At 34.9% G+C, this 17,920-nt stretch overlaps 1 protein-coding gene across 1 annotated transcript in view; it reads right to left on the reverse strand.

Moving 5' to 3' along the window:
* LOC113516600 (dual specificity calcium/calmodulin-dependent 3',5'-cyclic nucleotide phosphodiesterase 1A) overlaps window positions 1-17,920 on the reverse strand; it is a 295,443-nt gene that overhangs the window by 8,665 nt on the left and 268,858 nt on the right. Inside the window, 3 exon segments of the mRNA XM_052902620.1 lie at window positions 9,222-9,391; window positions 10,564-10,704; window positions 13,394-13,510. Coding sequence (XP_052758580.1) covers window positions 9,222-9,391; window positions 10,564-10,704; window positions 13,394-13,510 — 428 coding nt within the window.

Here is a 17,920-nt window from a genome sequence, read left to right on the forward strand (position 1 = left end):
TAACGGTCAGACAGGTGGCTGAAGAGCTTAATTTGGGCAAAACCGTGGTCCACGAAATTCTAAGAAAAGAACTTCAAATGAAAAAAATTTGCGCCAAGATCGTTCCGTGAGTTTTTGAGTAAAAATTCCATTACGGTGACCGAACACCCCCCTTATTCGCCGGATTTGGCCCCGTGTGACTTCTTCTTGTTCCCAAAAACCAAATTGGTATTTTCGGGGGCGGCATTTGGGGGACATAAATGAGATAAAAAAAGCTACGACGGGGCAGCTGAGAAACCTACAACCAGAGGACTTTCAAGGAGCCTTCTCACAGTGGAAACGGCGTTGGCACAAGTGCATTATGTCACAGGGGGAGTACTTTGAAGGGGATAAAATTGATTTACCTGAATAATTGTAAAATAAAATTTTTAAAAAACTTTTATACGTACTTTCCGGACAAACCTCGTATGTTACTATAATTATTTAATTAATATTTATGTGTAATAATTTTAGAGTCGTACTCCTAAATTATCTCATAAAGAGACCCATTTATATTAAAATGTGAGGTGAAGCAGTAATTTATCTCAGTGTTGAAGAGATTGATCGATGAGCACATTAAGACCCTTTGATAGGGCAAACATGATGATATTCATATTTTAACAGAATAGGTCGAGGTTGAAAGAGAGAGAGAGAAAGTTTAATAACAATTGAGGACTTAGCGCTTGAGTATTTAGCGCTTTTGTTCAACATTTTCTATTTTATAACTACTTGCTAGCAACCGAATGTGCTAAAATTTTGCACTTAAAGTATCTACTATGTAAGTTGGGTGACAATATAACGAAGAAGGACGAAAGGCGACCATAGGAATTTGTAAATTACGTAAAATAATTTTTTTGTGTCCATACACAAAAAAATCCAACGAACCCATGTTCGTTGGATCTGTATTGACAAAAATTGTAAATCTGTGTGGTGCTTAAACCCTGATGATGGAGACTAAAGGCTTTTAAAGCTTGTTTTTAAAAATGGCTTAAATCTCTCATCTCTTTCATCTATATGATGCTATACCACTGTTTCACTCTTGTTTTTCTCACAATATATTCATATAGCTGTGCTCACACTCTTTTTCGGTTTAAATAGAGATATATTTAAAGCGATGAAGTCTATACTTGTACTACATAATAAACTGCCACTGAACTGTATCTATGGATGATGAAATTTGGTATAGTGTGATAACTTAGTATCTAAAATGACATATATCCTACATATATATACTTATTACCGTGGTAAAATATCTCATTCTCATTGATAAATACGAAAAATCGCCGTACGCATGACATCGGGAGCAAAGCTAGTCTTAAAACAGAATTCCAAGTCCAGACAAATAATAAAAGTTGTTAAATTAATATCACAGTCGTACATACGTAATGCTACATAGAAATAAATATTTGAAGATTCATATAGGAACTTTCTGGTTGGACTCAATTGTGTAGATACGCGAAATGGAGACTTCTTGGAATACATGAATAATAAAAAGATCTACATATGAAAGAAGTGTGAATCAATTTGATCGGTTCTTTAGATTATACAGCTATCTAGTTCCAAACTAAATAGAGCTCGTGCTATTAGAATTAAGAGCATATATTTTTTAAACGCCTTGAAATTGCAAATAAATTAACGACTCACTTGATGGAAAACGGTAACTGTAGCTTATAGGACTCTTCACGAGTTACCATATTTGAAGATTCTAGTGTTATCTATATACCCAGTAACTTAATTGTTAAGTATCTTAAAAACTGATAGCCAATTTGAAACAGCTGTTTTATATAACATATCTAGGTAATACAGACACCAAGTAAATGCCCTGACATAATGTTTTCCTTTGTTACTTTTAATACATAATATTCTTTTACTTGACAGTATTATTAGGAATAATCTCAGTACTTTCAGTACCCAATAAAATAACCAAATGTCGCATGAAACTCAATATATGAGGTCATAACTTTTATAGCTTCTAATAAGCTGCCAATCACGAACCCGTACTTGCCGAAGTCTCGCGTGAAAAGAGGACGATCCCGGGGGAAATTATATCGCATTATAACGAGTTCCAACCTCTGAGTTCTTTTGTTACGGAATATACTGATTTTCCATTCAGATTTTTCGCTCCCGATACACATTTCGCTTGGCGATGCGTTGTTAGGCGATGTTTACTGAATTGGGACTCTTGTAAAAGTGAAATGGATGATATATTTAATATTTCCTAATTGGTTGATTTATTTTAGAACTACGTAGATATCAATACCAAACTTTGCTATAATAAAATATCTATTTATTATTATGTAATAACGACAAAATGAAAGTTATAAAACTTTTTAGATTTTTTCGGTTGCCTTACAGTATATTTATTTAAGCATAATTTATAGGTTTTACTAAAGATAATTTTGTATTTACGATATGTTTGCGCCCTTTATAGTGTTAATATCTAAAGTTTATCAAACTGTGGCAATTTCGAAATTATCTGGAAATTGTCAAAAATGGAAATACCTTCTTCAAAGTTCATTGACTCGTAGAAATCCTTTACAGTCGATAAGACCGTATTCTATCGAAAATATTCAATTTTACAATATATTATTTTGTAATGTAATTGAATTATTGAAAGTCTTGAGAGACGAGACTTGGCAGTCTCGCCACTAGATTGAATAATGATATTATTTTAATGGTAAAATATAATTAAATTATCAAACTTGGAATATAACATTTTCCCGGCATAACAGTACATTTTACTCGTCGCAATAATATTATCGGAGGTAGAATATCACCTATCCGAGTGTAAAAATAGATTTTTAATTAAAGTTGTAGGCATTTAATAATAAAGTACAAAATCATTGAGCTGGAACATTTTAATTTTGAAATTATTAGAGTATTTTACAATAATTGAAATAAGGATAACATTATGAGTTGAAATTTTAGTCATTTAGAATATATTTATATTACTATATATAAGACTTAAATCATCATCATCATCGTAATAGCCGTTAATTGACCACTGCTGAACATAGGTCTCCCTTAAGGAGGGATTTGCTAGTAACTGCTGCGCTTGGCAGGTGAGTTGGCAATCGAAGTTAGGATTTTGGTTATATTTTAAGAGCGACGCTGATGTCTATCAATCGACCATTAAGTTCTCTTAGTCTCTTCATACGACACCAATGGGAATGAAATGGGTGGTTCATTCTATGTTGGGACCACACATAACTACTGTTAGCATCTTTACATTTAATATACCAATATTTTATTATATTTGAGTCATAACATAACTGTTTTCAAGTGCCACCGTTGCTGATTTGATTTAACTTCAAAATGGTGATTTGTCATTTTCGGAGTAATTATTTACGCGCGAAAATAGTCGACATAAAAACTAGAAGTAACGACCAACAGTTGACAGTTGTTGATTGAACATTGACCAGTAAAGACTTATAATTTGGTAAGTCGCTTTAAAACAAATGTATTTTAATTGCAAAGTTGTGGAACTGTTAATACATGAGTTGGATTCCCCTATAATGACGCGAGTTTTATTTCATAACCACCGACCTATTAAACTACTCATCATTAAATTTAGACAGAAATCTGGTTAAGCTAAATAGGTGAGCAAATGCTCAAGCACTCATTAGGCTTTCATTTCCCGAGGAGAGGAATATAGAATATGGTAAAATGGCAACGGATCGATGATATAATTCGAAAAAGTATAAGGTCTGATGGAAATTTTCTAGAGTGGAAATCCAGTATAAAACATAGTAAGTAAATTTAAGTTTACGATTGTGTCTCATAGCAGTTATGAAGAGGCATGTTTAATATGACGACGAATGATGAAGCAATTAATGTATGAATTCTTTTGTGTCAGAGATTGTAAGAATATTTTTCCATTTTGATTTCTATACAATTGGAAATGATAAACTGACGGACCACTTGATGGAAAATAATAACTGTCGTTAATAGACTTGCAGCCTGCCCCTCTAGATAAGTGGCAAGCGAATTCATCGATGGAATCGACATCGCTAGCGAGTCCGAGACATAGAATGAGATAACAACGTCGGATGTCTCATTCCAACTTATGGACTCGGTTTTGATAGGGGTTCCATCGATGGATTCGCTTGCCACTTGTCTAGAAGGCCTGGATACAGTATTTACTGTGTCTCGTCCACAATACCCGTCACGCATTGGCTTTTCTATGAACTAAGGTGTAACCTCTGCACTTTGTACCACAGTATAAAAAGTACTATAGTACTGCTACATAAAATGAATTTCTCAATAGGTATAATCATAATAATGGAATTTAATTAAACGAACAGCATGCGAGTTGCATGTTACTTATTGCACGAATAATGGCAACGATTTGTATGTAAACTGCAGCTTAATATTCAAGTAGGTATAACAATATGTAGCAATACCTATTTTTCAATTTAATCATTTCATAGTATCATTCTCAACTTCACGCCGCGGATTTTATTTTGCTAATCTATTTTTAGTGCGGTCATTATTTATTCAGCAAAAAAAAAAATTGTTTTACCTATCGTATCAGTCTTTAACTATTTTTTTTTTTTTTTTTTTTTTTACAACACAGGGGGCAAACGAGCATGCGGCTCACCTGATGGTAAGTGACTACCGCCGCCCATGATCACCCACAACACCTACGGCATTGCAGGTGTGCTGCCGGCCTTTTAAAAAGGAATATGCTCTTTTCTTGAAGGTTATGTTGTCGTATCGGTTCGGAAATACTGCTGCTGGAAGTTGATTCCAAAGAGTGGTTGTGCGTGGGAGAAAGTGCCTTGAAAAACGCACGGTGGAGGACCGCCACTTGTCCAGATGGTTGGGATGAAATTTTAGTTTATGGCGGGTTGTACGATGGTGAAAATCTGCAGCAGGTATCAATCCGAACAATTCTTCAGAGCACTCCCCATGATAAATTCGGTAGAAAATGCACAGAGATGCAACATCTCTACGCAGTTCCAGTGGGTCGAGCCGGACAGTAAGACGCCGATCGTCAACAATTCGAGCTGCCCGACTTTGAATGCGGTCTAACGGAAGGAGTTGGTACTGTGGCGCTCCTGCCCACAGGTGAGAACAGTATTCCATGTGTGGCCTCACTTGAGCTTTATACAGTTTCAGGCGGTTTTCTGGCGTGATATACCGTCTCACCCTATTGAGCACCCCCAACTTTTTGGAAGCTATCTTAGCTTTTTCCTCCAGATGACCGCAAAACTGGACGTCGCTAGATATATCGACGCCAAGAATCCCCAGACTCGACTTATTATCGAGGGAAGTGCCCCGAAAGTAAGGAGATACGACAAACGGTGTCTTTTTTGCGGTGAACGCGCAGACTTGTGTCTTCTTAGGGTTAAAGTGAACAAGATTGCGTTCACCCCAGATCGAAACTTTGTCGAGCGAAGTTTCGATTTCAGACACAAGTCTGGGAGCTCATCGGTATGTGCCCGCGAGATCTTTGCATGACCGGTGTATAATGCATCTCCTGTACTGTCGTCTGCATAACAATGAATATCACTGATCTGTAACATATCATTGATATGCAGAAGAAACAGTGTCGGAGATAGTACACAGCCTTGCGTAATAATTTTTTCGGCTGGGACACCAGCATTCACAGGTTTTAAGTCAGAGCATGCTCCGTCGACTACGACCTTAATGCTACGTTCCTTAAGAAAACTGGCGACCCAACTGCACAATCTCGCAGGCAACCCAAACGAAGGTAGTTTTGAGATTAGTGCCCTATGCCACACCCGATCAAAGGCTTTCGCAATATCCAGACTAACAGCTAAGGCCTCTCCCTTATTCTCGATTGCCACCGCCCATCGGTGTGTTAAATAAACTAAAAGATCACCAGCCGAGCGCCCCCGTCGAAAGCCGTACTGGCGATCTGAGATCAGCTGGCGATAAGGTACCGGAGCAGTTGATGGTTAACAACTGATTCCATGACTTTCGAGAATAAGGAGGTGATAGCTATGGGCCTATAGTTAGCTGGATCTGAGCGGTCTCCTTTTTGAGAGATCGGATGCACCAAAGCAGTCTTCCAAAACTTTGGGACTATACCTGATGAGTAACAGAGCCGAAAAAGACGCGTAAGAACCGGAGCCAACTCTGGTGCGCACGTCCTAAGCACAATTGGAGGAATGCCATCGGGCCCACTCGACTTATGGATTTCAAGGAGAGAAGTGCTCTACGCACTGATCTTTGCGTGAATTTAACATCCGGCATAGAGCTCTTACAACGCGGGATGGTCGGCGGTGGTTTCTCCCCGTCATCCAACGTCGAGTTCGATGCAAAGAGAGATCCAAGGAGATCAGCCTTCTCTTTGGCGTTCAGAGCCAATGAGTTATCCTCCCTGCGCAATGGTGGAAAAGATGACTGACAGAAATTCCCTTGTGCAGCTTTGGCAAAGAGACCAGAAAGCTCGAGACCCCGAAGGTAAACTAGCCAATCTCTTGCCAATTCTACCAATATGCTCTGACTTCGCTGTGGCCAAAACTCTTTTGAAGGACCTAGAGGCAAAGTTATACTTCTTTTTAAGGGCACTGATGTTAGGATCTCGCGACGCCACACCTTTGGCCCAGGCTAGGTAGCACTCCTGTTTCAGGCGAGATGCTATTCTACAAGAGGCTCCATACCAGGGCTGGGATTTCCCACCGACAGGTACCACAGAGTTAGGAATAAATAATTCCATTCCCTGAAGCACCACATCGGCGATGGAATTGGCGATGGCGTCGGGGTCCCTTAGTGCGAAGCAAACCTGCCTCCATGGGTAAGATGCGACAAAAATCCGCATCTCATCCCAGTCTGCCGACCTATAGTGCCAAACACGACGTCTACCCGTGGAACGTGGTGGAATCGGATCTCTGAGAGGCACCTCGCTCCGCACCAGACAGTGATCCGACGATCCAAGCGGAGCTTCGACGGAAATCACATAGTTGTCTGGGTGGGTGGTCAGCAGAAGGTCCAACAGTGAAGGTGAATGGTCCAACACATCAGGTATTCGCGTAGGCGAGGAAACAAGCTGCGTCAGACCATAAGCCAAAGCATAGTCATGAACAGATCTTCCCGCATAGTCGGTTGTACGTGAACCAAGCCATTCGGTATGGTGGGCATTAAAATCGCCAAGAATCACGACTTCAGCGGAAGGAATCTGTTCGAGCAGGGAATCTGTAGTCATTTGGATGTGCTCAATGAGTTGGTCGGTTTCGATGTTACCGCTGTGGGACCTGTATAGGCATGCATAGACGCGAGGATGGTCATTGCAGTCTACGCGCAGCCATAAAATAGACAGGTCCGCACCTTCAAGAATTCCAAGGCGGCGACAGCAGATATCCTCTCTGACATACGCGCATACACCGGCACGCGAAACAAAACAATGTTCAAGTTTATATCGGGTACGTTAGGTATGAAGTTTCGTTTGGAGAGGATATCTGTGTCTCCGTTAGAAAGAGCAATGCCGGCCGCGCCGTTTCTAGGTGGTGGTGAACAGCGTTTAAGTTAGAATGTAATCCCCTGATATTGCAGAAGCTCACATTGAGCGAAGGGGATGCCGTAGAAATCTTGCTTCGTTTGCCCTTGGTTCCAAAAGGAATTTTGCCCCCCCCCAGAATACGCAGGGCAGCCCGAGCGTGGTTGCTCGAGAGAGGATTCTCCAGCAACATGGTTACTGGTAATCCCTGGGGTATGTTATTTTTTTTTAATTCCACTGCCATGGTTGCGTATTGTAAGATAGGGGGACGGGGTTGGGGAAAGGATTTTAGGAATAGGAAAGGGATGGGTATGGGATGGGTATGGGATGGGCCTCCGGACTCCCTCACTCACCATACGGAATGTGATCGCACTAAAAGTGCAACCACTTAGCGTCGGTATTCTGTGAGGGTGTGGTACTTCCCCGGTCAAGCCGGCCCATTCATGCTGCAATACCATATAGGATTACAGCGTGGCTCTACCACAAAAAAAATTAAAATTAGATAGATAGATAGATAGATCGTTTATTTGTTTGTTACTAATCACACACAACATGTACATAAGAATAGATAATACATAAAACAACATTACCGAATATAGGCTTCCCTCTGTTGGAGGGGTTTGCGATGAGCTCACTTCCAGCAAACCCTAAATGAATAGGACTATCAACGTCAGCGTGTAGAGCGGTGTAAAATATTATGACGATTTTCAAACAAATAATACGAATAAATAAAATATTTACATAAGGATAGAAGTAGCTTTTTAAGTCTACTCCTAATATCATGATTTCAGCCATTACCTGTCCACTGCTGAACATTAACCTTCCCCATAAAGGGAGTTTTGCTAGTGGTTCCACTCTTAAAAGTTTAAAGAATTGATAAATGTATGCAGCCTGAAAGGGGGTTTGATTTTTGCAACTTAAAAGCAAGTAAGTAGTTTAGTAGTGACATATTTAGTTTTTACATAAATTGATATTTGTTATTATCATATACTATATTGTTCTGTTAAGTAGCCTGTCGAATGTATATGTCAACTTTGTTTTTTGTTTTCAAAGTCCTTTATTTATCATAAGTGATTACAAATATAATAAATTCCAGTGTACGTAAGCCTAGAATTTATAATCAGCCATAAATCGTTTGGCGAGTAATATACACTCCTTCAAACATTTAAAATAGAGATGATTTTCAACTGACTTCAAAATAAAAGTAGGTTTTGCAATTCGGTTGTATTCTTTTTATGTTTGCTATTTTATAACTAAGTTAGTTGTAAACTAATTTCGAAAATTATTTTTTTATCTAAAAAAATTTTCAGATTAGTCCTATAGAAATATTAACAAAATTGGTTCAGTGGTTTAATTTTTAAATCAAAATAACTGGTTTTACTACAATTGAAGTCGGTTTGTTTTGTGGACAACAATCTTAATTAGTTATGTGTTACCTCATAACTCTGTCATTTATATCGATTTGATAAATACTTTCTTTGTTATGGTTATCTTTCAGATTGGCTGGTTGTAAAACCAAAAGCCAAATTCTTGTGAATTATATATATGTCATATAATGTTGATTTCAAATAATTGGAATAAGGAAAGTAAGATAGTGATGTTGTCGTCTTTCAAATTATTTCCCTAGTAATTTAATGAAAATCGGTTCAATAGTTTAGTTTCTAAATTAAAATAACTGGTTTGTTTTAAAAACAGTTGAAGTTTGTTTTTTCTGATGGTGCAGAATCTATAGTCTTACCTGAATGCAGCACTTATGTGATGGTTCTCTAGCACTGCTCTGTCATTGTAAAGTAACGCTGTATCAGACCCCGACATTACGTGGAAGTTGTTTGTGGTGCCCGTATGCTCGAAGTCGTGGACGATTGCTGCCACTAAAGTAGCGAAGATTTCAAGATCTGACAGCCAATTCTAGAAGACAAATAATAATAAATTAAAATCAGTAATGATGGCTCTGGTTGCCTGTTGTCATGCATGTTTATTGTTTACAAAAGGTTGGAATTAATGCGATTATTTAGGTAAATTATAATAATAATTTATCTAACTGATCTTGACATTTTTTTATGTTAAATGCATCGAATAGAGACACGGTCAGTGTTGTGTGTGTTGTTGTTGTTGTTGTCTTTCAGTAAAGGCATACAATTGATGTGATGTGAGTGGGTAGAAGAAAAATTTCTACCACGGAAGTAATGGCATGACAGCACTAAGTCAGTCTACTTGTGACCATGGTAGGCACTGCGTGTTCAAAACATCGAGATAATTTAGGTAATGTGATTGTAGTTTATCTAAAATACCACGTTAATTCCTGTCTCTTATAAAGCGTAAACTTGATTTTTTTATAAAACTTCTACAAGTATTTATTTGTACAACTTAGAATGGAAAACAAGCTGCCGGTATACCTGATGGAAAATGGTAACCGTCTCTTATAGACATGCACAGTACTATGAATATAACAAAGTATACTGTGTCATCTAAGACATCTTTCATGCGTTGCTATTTCTGAGGACTAAATTTATTTGGATAATGTACCGTGATGCTTATATTATACCAAAGGTCGTGTTACCTAGTGTCTTTTGAATGACATATTATATCAGTCTAGTTGATTGTATTTTGATTTTCTAGTCGGAATAATGTAAGTGAAGATGACAATATTTACAAGCAAGTAAGTAGCATGTTCATGCATCATACTTCTGAATGGGTGTTATTTGAAAAAAAAAAAGAGAAAAGGTGGGAAACTCGAGAAAATTTTTTACACCAAGCGCTCAGTGTTCTTTATAAAGAACTCTTTACTACTTGTCCTAGTTTTGTTCTTTATTACCATTGTGCATTAAGTTTGCCCTTAGTTGCATCTTAAAATAAATTAGTTGTTCTTGAAATACGAATATATAATCTGTACCAAATATTTCTCTCATATAGAGAGATCTGTGTCCAATATTGGAATGTTTTTTAATGGGTGAAAATGGAATGGTAATCCGGCTTGCGCTATCGGTATACATTGGTGGGAAAACAATGAGAGATGATAGACGAGGATAAAAGTAGATCAGTTAGCTCATAATATGTTAGGTGTGGTACATTTAACTTACCATAAGGCCAGTCTGACATAGCATATAATGCACGGTCTGCGCTACATCAGCAGCGTGCAGGTTATTGTGATAAGGATTGTGGAACTTGCAGTAGCCTTCCTCTATTCTGCTGAGGAAGTTCTCCAAAATGGTTGGAGGGACCTGAAGAAAGAAAAGTATTCTTTAGATTGCGAAGTAGAATTTTTATGGATTAAAATGAAATTTATTGCTAGAACCTATGGACATTACCGTGGACTAGTGGTATATAATCCAACTTTTAAAGGTTTATACTGGTCAACACAAAAATTTTTGTGTGTGAATTGAAATCACCTACTAATTCTTCTGTAATCAAAATCGCATACTGCGAATGTCATTACCAAGCTAAATTAATCCAAGACACGGCGGTAGACCTGCCCCCTGCTACGTTAGAAATGAATATGTTCGGCGTAATGTCTAATAGACGGTAAATGTCTCTAACTACCCATAAGGGGATAAAGTCGTGATTATATTTATTAACAATAAAATTTCATTCCAATCGATTTAAGTGTTATTGAGTAGTAAATGAGAAATGTTTTTCTCATTGGAAGACCTTTTTAACGTAAAATTTTAAAGGCGTGTTTCAAATTAAATATTTGCTCGCCACACGGTTGAATACAAAGATGCTATTTTTAAGATTAAATACCTCAAATTTTACCTGTATTCGGGCAAATAAAGTTTCATGCAAATATCCGTATTAATACATAATACATTGGCAATGATATTACTAATATTATTAGTAGGATATCTTTGCCGATATTTGTTAACTTATACTTGTAATAGAGACTTGGAAAAGACGAAAAGTCGAGTAAAAGGCAAATATTGCGAATTTTAATATAGGAGTTTTGTTTGATTTGCATCAGCCTCTCGTGTAGTCCATTTTTGTCTGGCACCTATATTTTTTATAAGCTATGCCATTATAAGCTGAGCCCTGACAAAGAATATGTACGCAAAGAATTCACGACAAGAGTAATCTCCAACTTGTTTTGAGTTATCGAGGAGGCTATTAAAACTTTCATTTCAACTTTTCCACGTTGATGAATATTTTTTTCGTTACTTATTTTTTCATTAACTTTAATATTAAGAACGTTACAAATTAATTTATGGAATATAAAAGTTTTAGAAATAAATTTAATTATGATGTCTTTTAGCTAAAGGCCTGATTAATAGGAGTTGTATGGTATTTAACGTTTTAACTCAAATTTAGAAATTTACATTACATTACATACAACATTTTCCATTGAATGTAAGTACGTCACTATTTTTAGTGTAAAATCCATGTAGTCTAAATGACAAAATGGATTTTTATATATAAGCTTATAAGACTAAATTACATCATTGTATGAAATTAATATTTACAACCTGAAAAAATATATTTTATGCATTATGTTTTTTTTTAACTTTGTTCTGTCTATTTAAAGGTATAACACGTGTCGCAAAACGTGCGTGGACGGAATGGCAGTCGGAGATTGATGACTAGAATGGAAGGTTGTAGAATTTATGGTTTTAATAATAGTAGTCAATGTTTGAGTGATGGCAGTCTCTAATGGATGCTTGGTAGTGGATTTAAACAAAATAATTTTAATCAACTAACCAATAAAATTGAAATATTAAAACATGATTTTCACAGACTGATAGGCACGAGCCTTTAGAATTCTTAATGTTTTTCAGAGATCTTAGGTAAACAGAAATAAAAGAGCGAACATAAGCCTCAGCTTTTCTTAGAAGGCAGTACACCGACAAATTGGATTAGTGTCTGATAAAAAGGAAGGTTTAATTTAACTTGTCGACATGCATTAAAGGTCGGTTCTATTAGTGTATATCGGGATCTTGTTATTGATGTTTAATTAAATGGTTTCATCGATATTATATTTATAATATATTTCTCATTTAAATTAACTGTATTTATTATTTTTATTAATGGTACAATTTATTACTGTTCATTTAATTTTATTAAATACTAATTGTATTTGCGGTATTCCTCGCGTAAATAAATAGATGAGAAATAATCAAGAATCCACAAAAAACCGACTTCAATTATGGCTAAAATAGTTATTTTAATTTAAAAATAAAATTACTGAACGGATTTTTATAAAATTTCTATGGGAATAATGTGTAAGTATATCCTTTTAGATAATAAAATATGGTAACAAACATAAAAAAAATTACAACCGAATTGAGAAGCTCGTTTTTGAAGTCCGTTAAATATTATACATAAATCTAGTAGAATGTAGTTTATCTGTGTACCAAATAATATTAAAATCTGTCCAGACATTTAATCATGTTTGATTTAAAAATCCAAATATTTACAAATTTTAATAATGACGAAATCTTGTTGGTTGGTCAGTGCATGAATTATGAATGGATGAATAGATTTGGCAACTTTTTTATTGTTCATCGTCCAATTGTTGGGATAGCTAGTTTATGATAATTGATAGGTAAAGTGAAAGCTTTATTGATGTTTTTGGTAAGTATTAATTTTGAAAATATGCGATTTTATTTACTTTTTGTAGGCGACAAAGAAAACCAGGAGGGAGTTAGAAATATATGATATTCAATTAGAGGGATTAATAGAGGGAATTTAGAAAATTAGGGCCATGAAGGGTAGCCCAAGGGAATAATAGAATGATGTGACAATTTCGAATTTAGTAAAAAATACTATAAAACAATAGATAATAAATGTAGGACGTACTCCACAATTATTGTCAGAAATAAAGCGATTCCTTGCACGGTGTCCTATATTTTCTTCTGTTCAAGAAAGGTTTTTGAGTAGAAATAAGGAACAGCTAGGATAGAAATATATGTTGAAACTTACCTTGAACTTGTGAATCATTCCGTATCTATTGAGTAGCTCGTACCCGAGGTACTTGACAGGCGCTCCGCTGGCTGCGTCGTGAAGTGCGAACACGTCGAAAGACCATTCGTCTAACGTCTGCAGACAAACAGAAAACCGTTACAACATTAAAAACGCATTAAACTCCCATTGGTGGACTTAAGTCTACCCTTATTAGCAGAAGACTACCATGCTAGCCAAGCGGTCGTTTGCTCTAAATATATTATTTATATTTCTATTTACAAGCCATCATAGCTATAAAATATTTTAGTATTATATAAATATCGTACCATGGACATAACAGTATACTGTTTCGCCTATGATATCCTCCATGCGCTACCATTTCTGAGGACTCAGATGTTATTCCTCTGTACCCAGATATATTAGGTTATTTGTAGTTAACAACAAATTTTTAAAAAAATTGCGTAAGAACGTACTTTTACTACTATTATTATTAGGGACGCAGATTAATACATATTTGTAACAGGAGTAATTTAAAAGTTTTAGACTAAGTCAAAAACTAGAATTAGAAAATATTCTATTTATTAGAAATAAATAGAATATATTCGTTTGTATTTTTGGAAATTTCCCCCTAAAGGGATGAAATGGGGGATGAAAATTTGTATAGAAATTTTGTTATTTTTGTAGTTAGAAGTACGAAACTATCATATTTTTGAATTTTTGTTAAAAACAAAATGTTTTTCAGCAAAATCTAATCTATCCCTAAGAGAGTGAGATAAGAGATGTTTTGATTAAGATGGATGTTTGCATGTAAATTTGTTGATTTTAAGTCGGGAAGGAGAAGTGACCTTATGGGTCTGGTATATATATACATAAAGGTATAGTAAGAGATGTGTGGAATGAAAAGCAACCAACTGTAGTTGCCAACCCGCCCGCCAAGCGTGGCAATTACTAGAAAACCCTCCAAGGGGGAGGCTTATGTTCAACAGTGGACAGTTAAGGGCTAATATAATGACGATGATGAAGGCGAAGTTTCCAATTTAGGTATTTATGAGGAAATAAAGTGTTTTATTATTTTTGAAAACCTAATAGGTATCACACGCGAGTGAAGCCGTGGGCAAAAGCTAGTCAGTAATAAATAACCAATACTACAAGCAGGTAAAATTACTTGACTGTAGTCTACGGCTCTGCCTGAATTCCTTCTACGGTTGATAAACACAATTTTGTTTCGTTTTTGGTAAACAACGCAATCTCTTCCACAGGATATTTTTATATCCGCTGCTAGTACCGGATTGTGTTACCATAAATAGAAAAACGTACTGTTAGTGTGAGGCACTGGTTAATATAAAAAAAAAACAACTTTTTGCCACACACCAAAGTTTTTTAGTATTTTTACACAGTGTTCTATTATTAACTTATTTTGTTTACACTGCACTTTTAGCTAATTTGAAGGTCCATTAGACTCGCGACGCGCGAAACCCTGGGTTCAGGGTTTTATTGAACCCGGATAATAAATCCAACTAGTTAATTTTACTGGCCAGACCGGCGGACAGAAACCAGGTCCGTAGCTGTGCAGTAATTTGGCTAGCTAATTTACGACTGCCTGGTTTAGGATTTGTATGAGGATATATAGGCATAATACTGCTGATTTAAATGGAAATAAATATGCTATTCAGCAATTATCAGCAATTATATGTCTACATGCTAGGATTGTAACAGTACGTAGTAGTAGGTGCAAAATATATGTAAATATAATTTAAGAAGCCAGCGAGAGATTTTGTATAATAGTCGTTTGCTTGAGTACCTCTGTTCCATTCATGTTTCTACCGTGAAGTAGTTGTTTGCATGGCTGTTATTAGATCTGAAGGGTGGGATTTGGCAGTGAATTTACAGGGTGCAGAGGAATAACACCTGAGTCCTCAGGAATGTCAACGCATGGGGTATCATAGGCGAAACAGTATACTCTGTTATGCCCATGACATTGCTCATGTCTATAGGTGAAGGTTACCACTTTCCATCAGGTGGGTCGTCAGCTTGTTTGCTATTCTAAGTTGCATAGAAATAAAAGTAAGAAAATTTGTCTTCCTATAATGTTATTAAGATTACTTTCAATATCTGGAGGCAATTCAAACAGAATGCGAAGTCACAAAACTCTCACACTTTTTTTAATAAAGCGACTCAATCCTCGGGATGAAATCAACTAAACAGTATAAGGTTATATAAGGTTCCAAATACCCAACCAAAAGAGAAGACTTCAAATATAATAAGGTACCTATCTACATTTTATAAGCTTTTAAAATATATCTATGTTGGTTGGAAGCGGCATTTTTATATGAAGTAGGTAATGTAATATAAGATCACAACTTAGATTATATAGATGGAGTGTCTCCATACAAATATTTTGAGACAAGCGGATCAACTTTTTCATACAATTTTGCGTAATAAATAGTTATGAGTGTTTTCTTTACAACTTCTATTATAATATAATATTATAATTTTCGCATCTTTTTTAATATGTAAAAACCAATTTTATTTATTAAATAATTGAATACAGATAAGATACATTATATGCCTAAGTATTTATATAGAACACTGTTAATAAAACGATTCAGCTTATTTGACAATCAGCTGACAAAGAGTTGACCTGATTTTGAGGCTCGATTCTCTATTTATATAATCTAAGGATCACAATTATAAAACCAAAAGAGAAGAATTTAAATAAATAAGGTAACTTTATATTACATAAACTTTTAAAATATACCTATGCGGGGCCTTTATGTGAAGTAGGTATTTTACATGTACACAAAGAGCGCTTAGAAACTCAGCGTCCCTTCAAGAATACCGTTCAGCCACGATTTAATCTTTTCAAGACTTTGTATGACTTTGAAAACTGATTAGTGATACCATATAAATATAGGAGAACTAGCTGTGCTTAATAATATTCTCTGTGCTGTAATTTCGTTCGCGCAAATACAGTTGTGGTGAGTAATTTGTCGTATACAATGTAAAATGACGAAGGCAATTTAAGTAATTATACGTCTATGTACTACGTCATTGTTTAATAGAAAATGTTCATTTTACTATTTATGTATAATGAAATATTTTTATTAATTATTACAAACTAGGGATTCAGCAAATATAATACTTGATACAGCTAATAGGCAATGTAACTTTCCATAGATAAAACGTTTTTTTTAGAAGAAATTGGTTGAGTTGTTTTTGAATTTATTCATTACAAACAATCAAATCTTTTCTCTTTATGATATTAGTATAGGTATAAAAGTAAGTATGTTCGTTATTTTTTAACGTCTTAACGTCAAACAACATTTTATATTAAATTTTTTTTATATTAATAAATTACAATTTAATATAACTAAATGTAATTTTTTTTTTAATTTATTTACTTATTAGTATATATATATATATATATATATATATATATATATATATATATATATATACTCATAAATCATTTATTCTTGTTGAATATCTAAAGCAATATCTAATATATTTAATTATATTTAAGCTAGGAAATATAAACGTGGCAATTTTGGATAAATTTTTTGTTGACAGATAATCAAGATGAATGAATTACGAGTAGAGTAAAATCTCAATTATGTTATTCTGAGCAATGTAGTTGATAAAAAAGCTTGTTATTTCATTACAATTATTTTCTTTAATTCCGCTACCAGTAAACTATTTGTAGTGGAATTAAAGAAAATAATTCTAATTAAATAAATAATAATAAGTGAAATGGACTTCCAAAAGATAACACCGAGTTCAGTAAAAAAGCTCGTGTATTATTTATATAATTCCAGAGGAGTGTGTTGAATTTTTTATATACGCAGGAATTTCTCTCAGGTTGTTTAGTGGGTTATAGAGGGGGATTTAATATTATTTCATCCTTTTCATATTATTTTTATGTCTATTGCAAAATAGATAGATAGGTATATACGTTTAGATGTATATACCTATCTATCTATTTTGCAATAGGATATATGGATGGGATAGTAAAAGGGATTTTGTCAATTAATGCCAATGTGGTGAACGTAATACGTCGACATGCAATTAATTTTGCAAAATATAGATCCACTCCAAAATAATTGTACTAAACTAACAGTAATAGGATTGTAACTAAATTTCATACAGAGTTTAGTACTAGGCAGCTGTGTAAACAACATATGTAGCAAATTGAGAGCGAGTACTATAACACTAATTGGAGTGGACCAACTAGCGCTTAACCTTTGCTCTACAGACCTTTAATTGAACATTCCAGAATATGTGGTATTCAAACAGCGTCTCACTCAATCCCTAATTTGTATGTAATCCAAATATATCTATTTTATGTTACTTTTTTTTATTGTAGTAATTAAAATAGGCACATTTTGTTACTGTTTTATGTTTGAATTAATATTTTATATATTATTGTACTTCTTTAATCAGTTAATTATGTATTGAAGATAAAATAAATAAAAACTTATTTGTTTTATTCCCGTCATATTTAAATATTAAGTTTAATAATTAGAACTTATATGTGTTGAAACTGAA

The sequence above is a fragment of the Galleria mellonella genome, unplaced genomic scaffold (assembly GCF_026898425.1).
Source record: "Galleria mellonella isolate WM207_F2 unplaced genomic scaffold, CSIRO_AGI_GalMel_v1 utg93, whole genome shotgun sequence".
Classification (NCBI taxonomy): domain Eukaryota; kingdom Metazoa; phylum Arthropoda; class Insecta; order Lepidoptera; family Pyralidae; genus Galleria; species Galleria mellonella.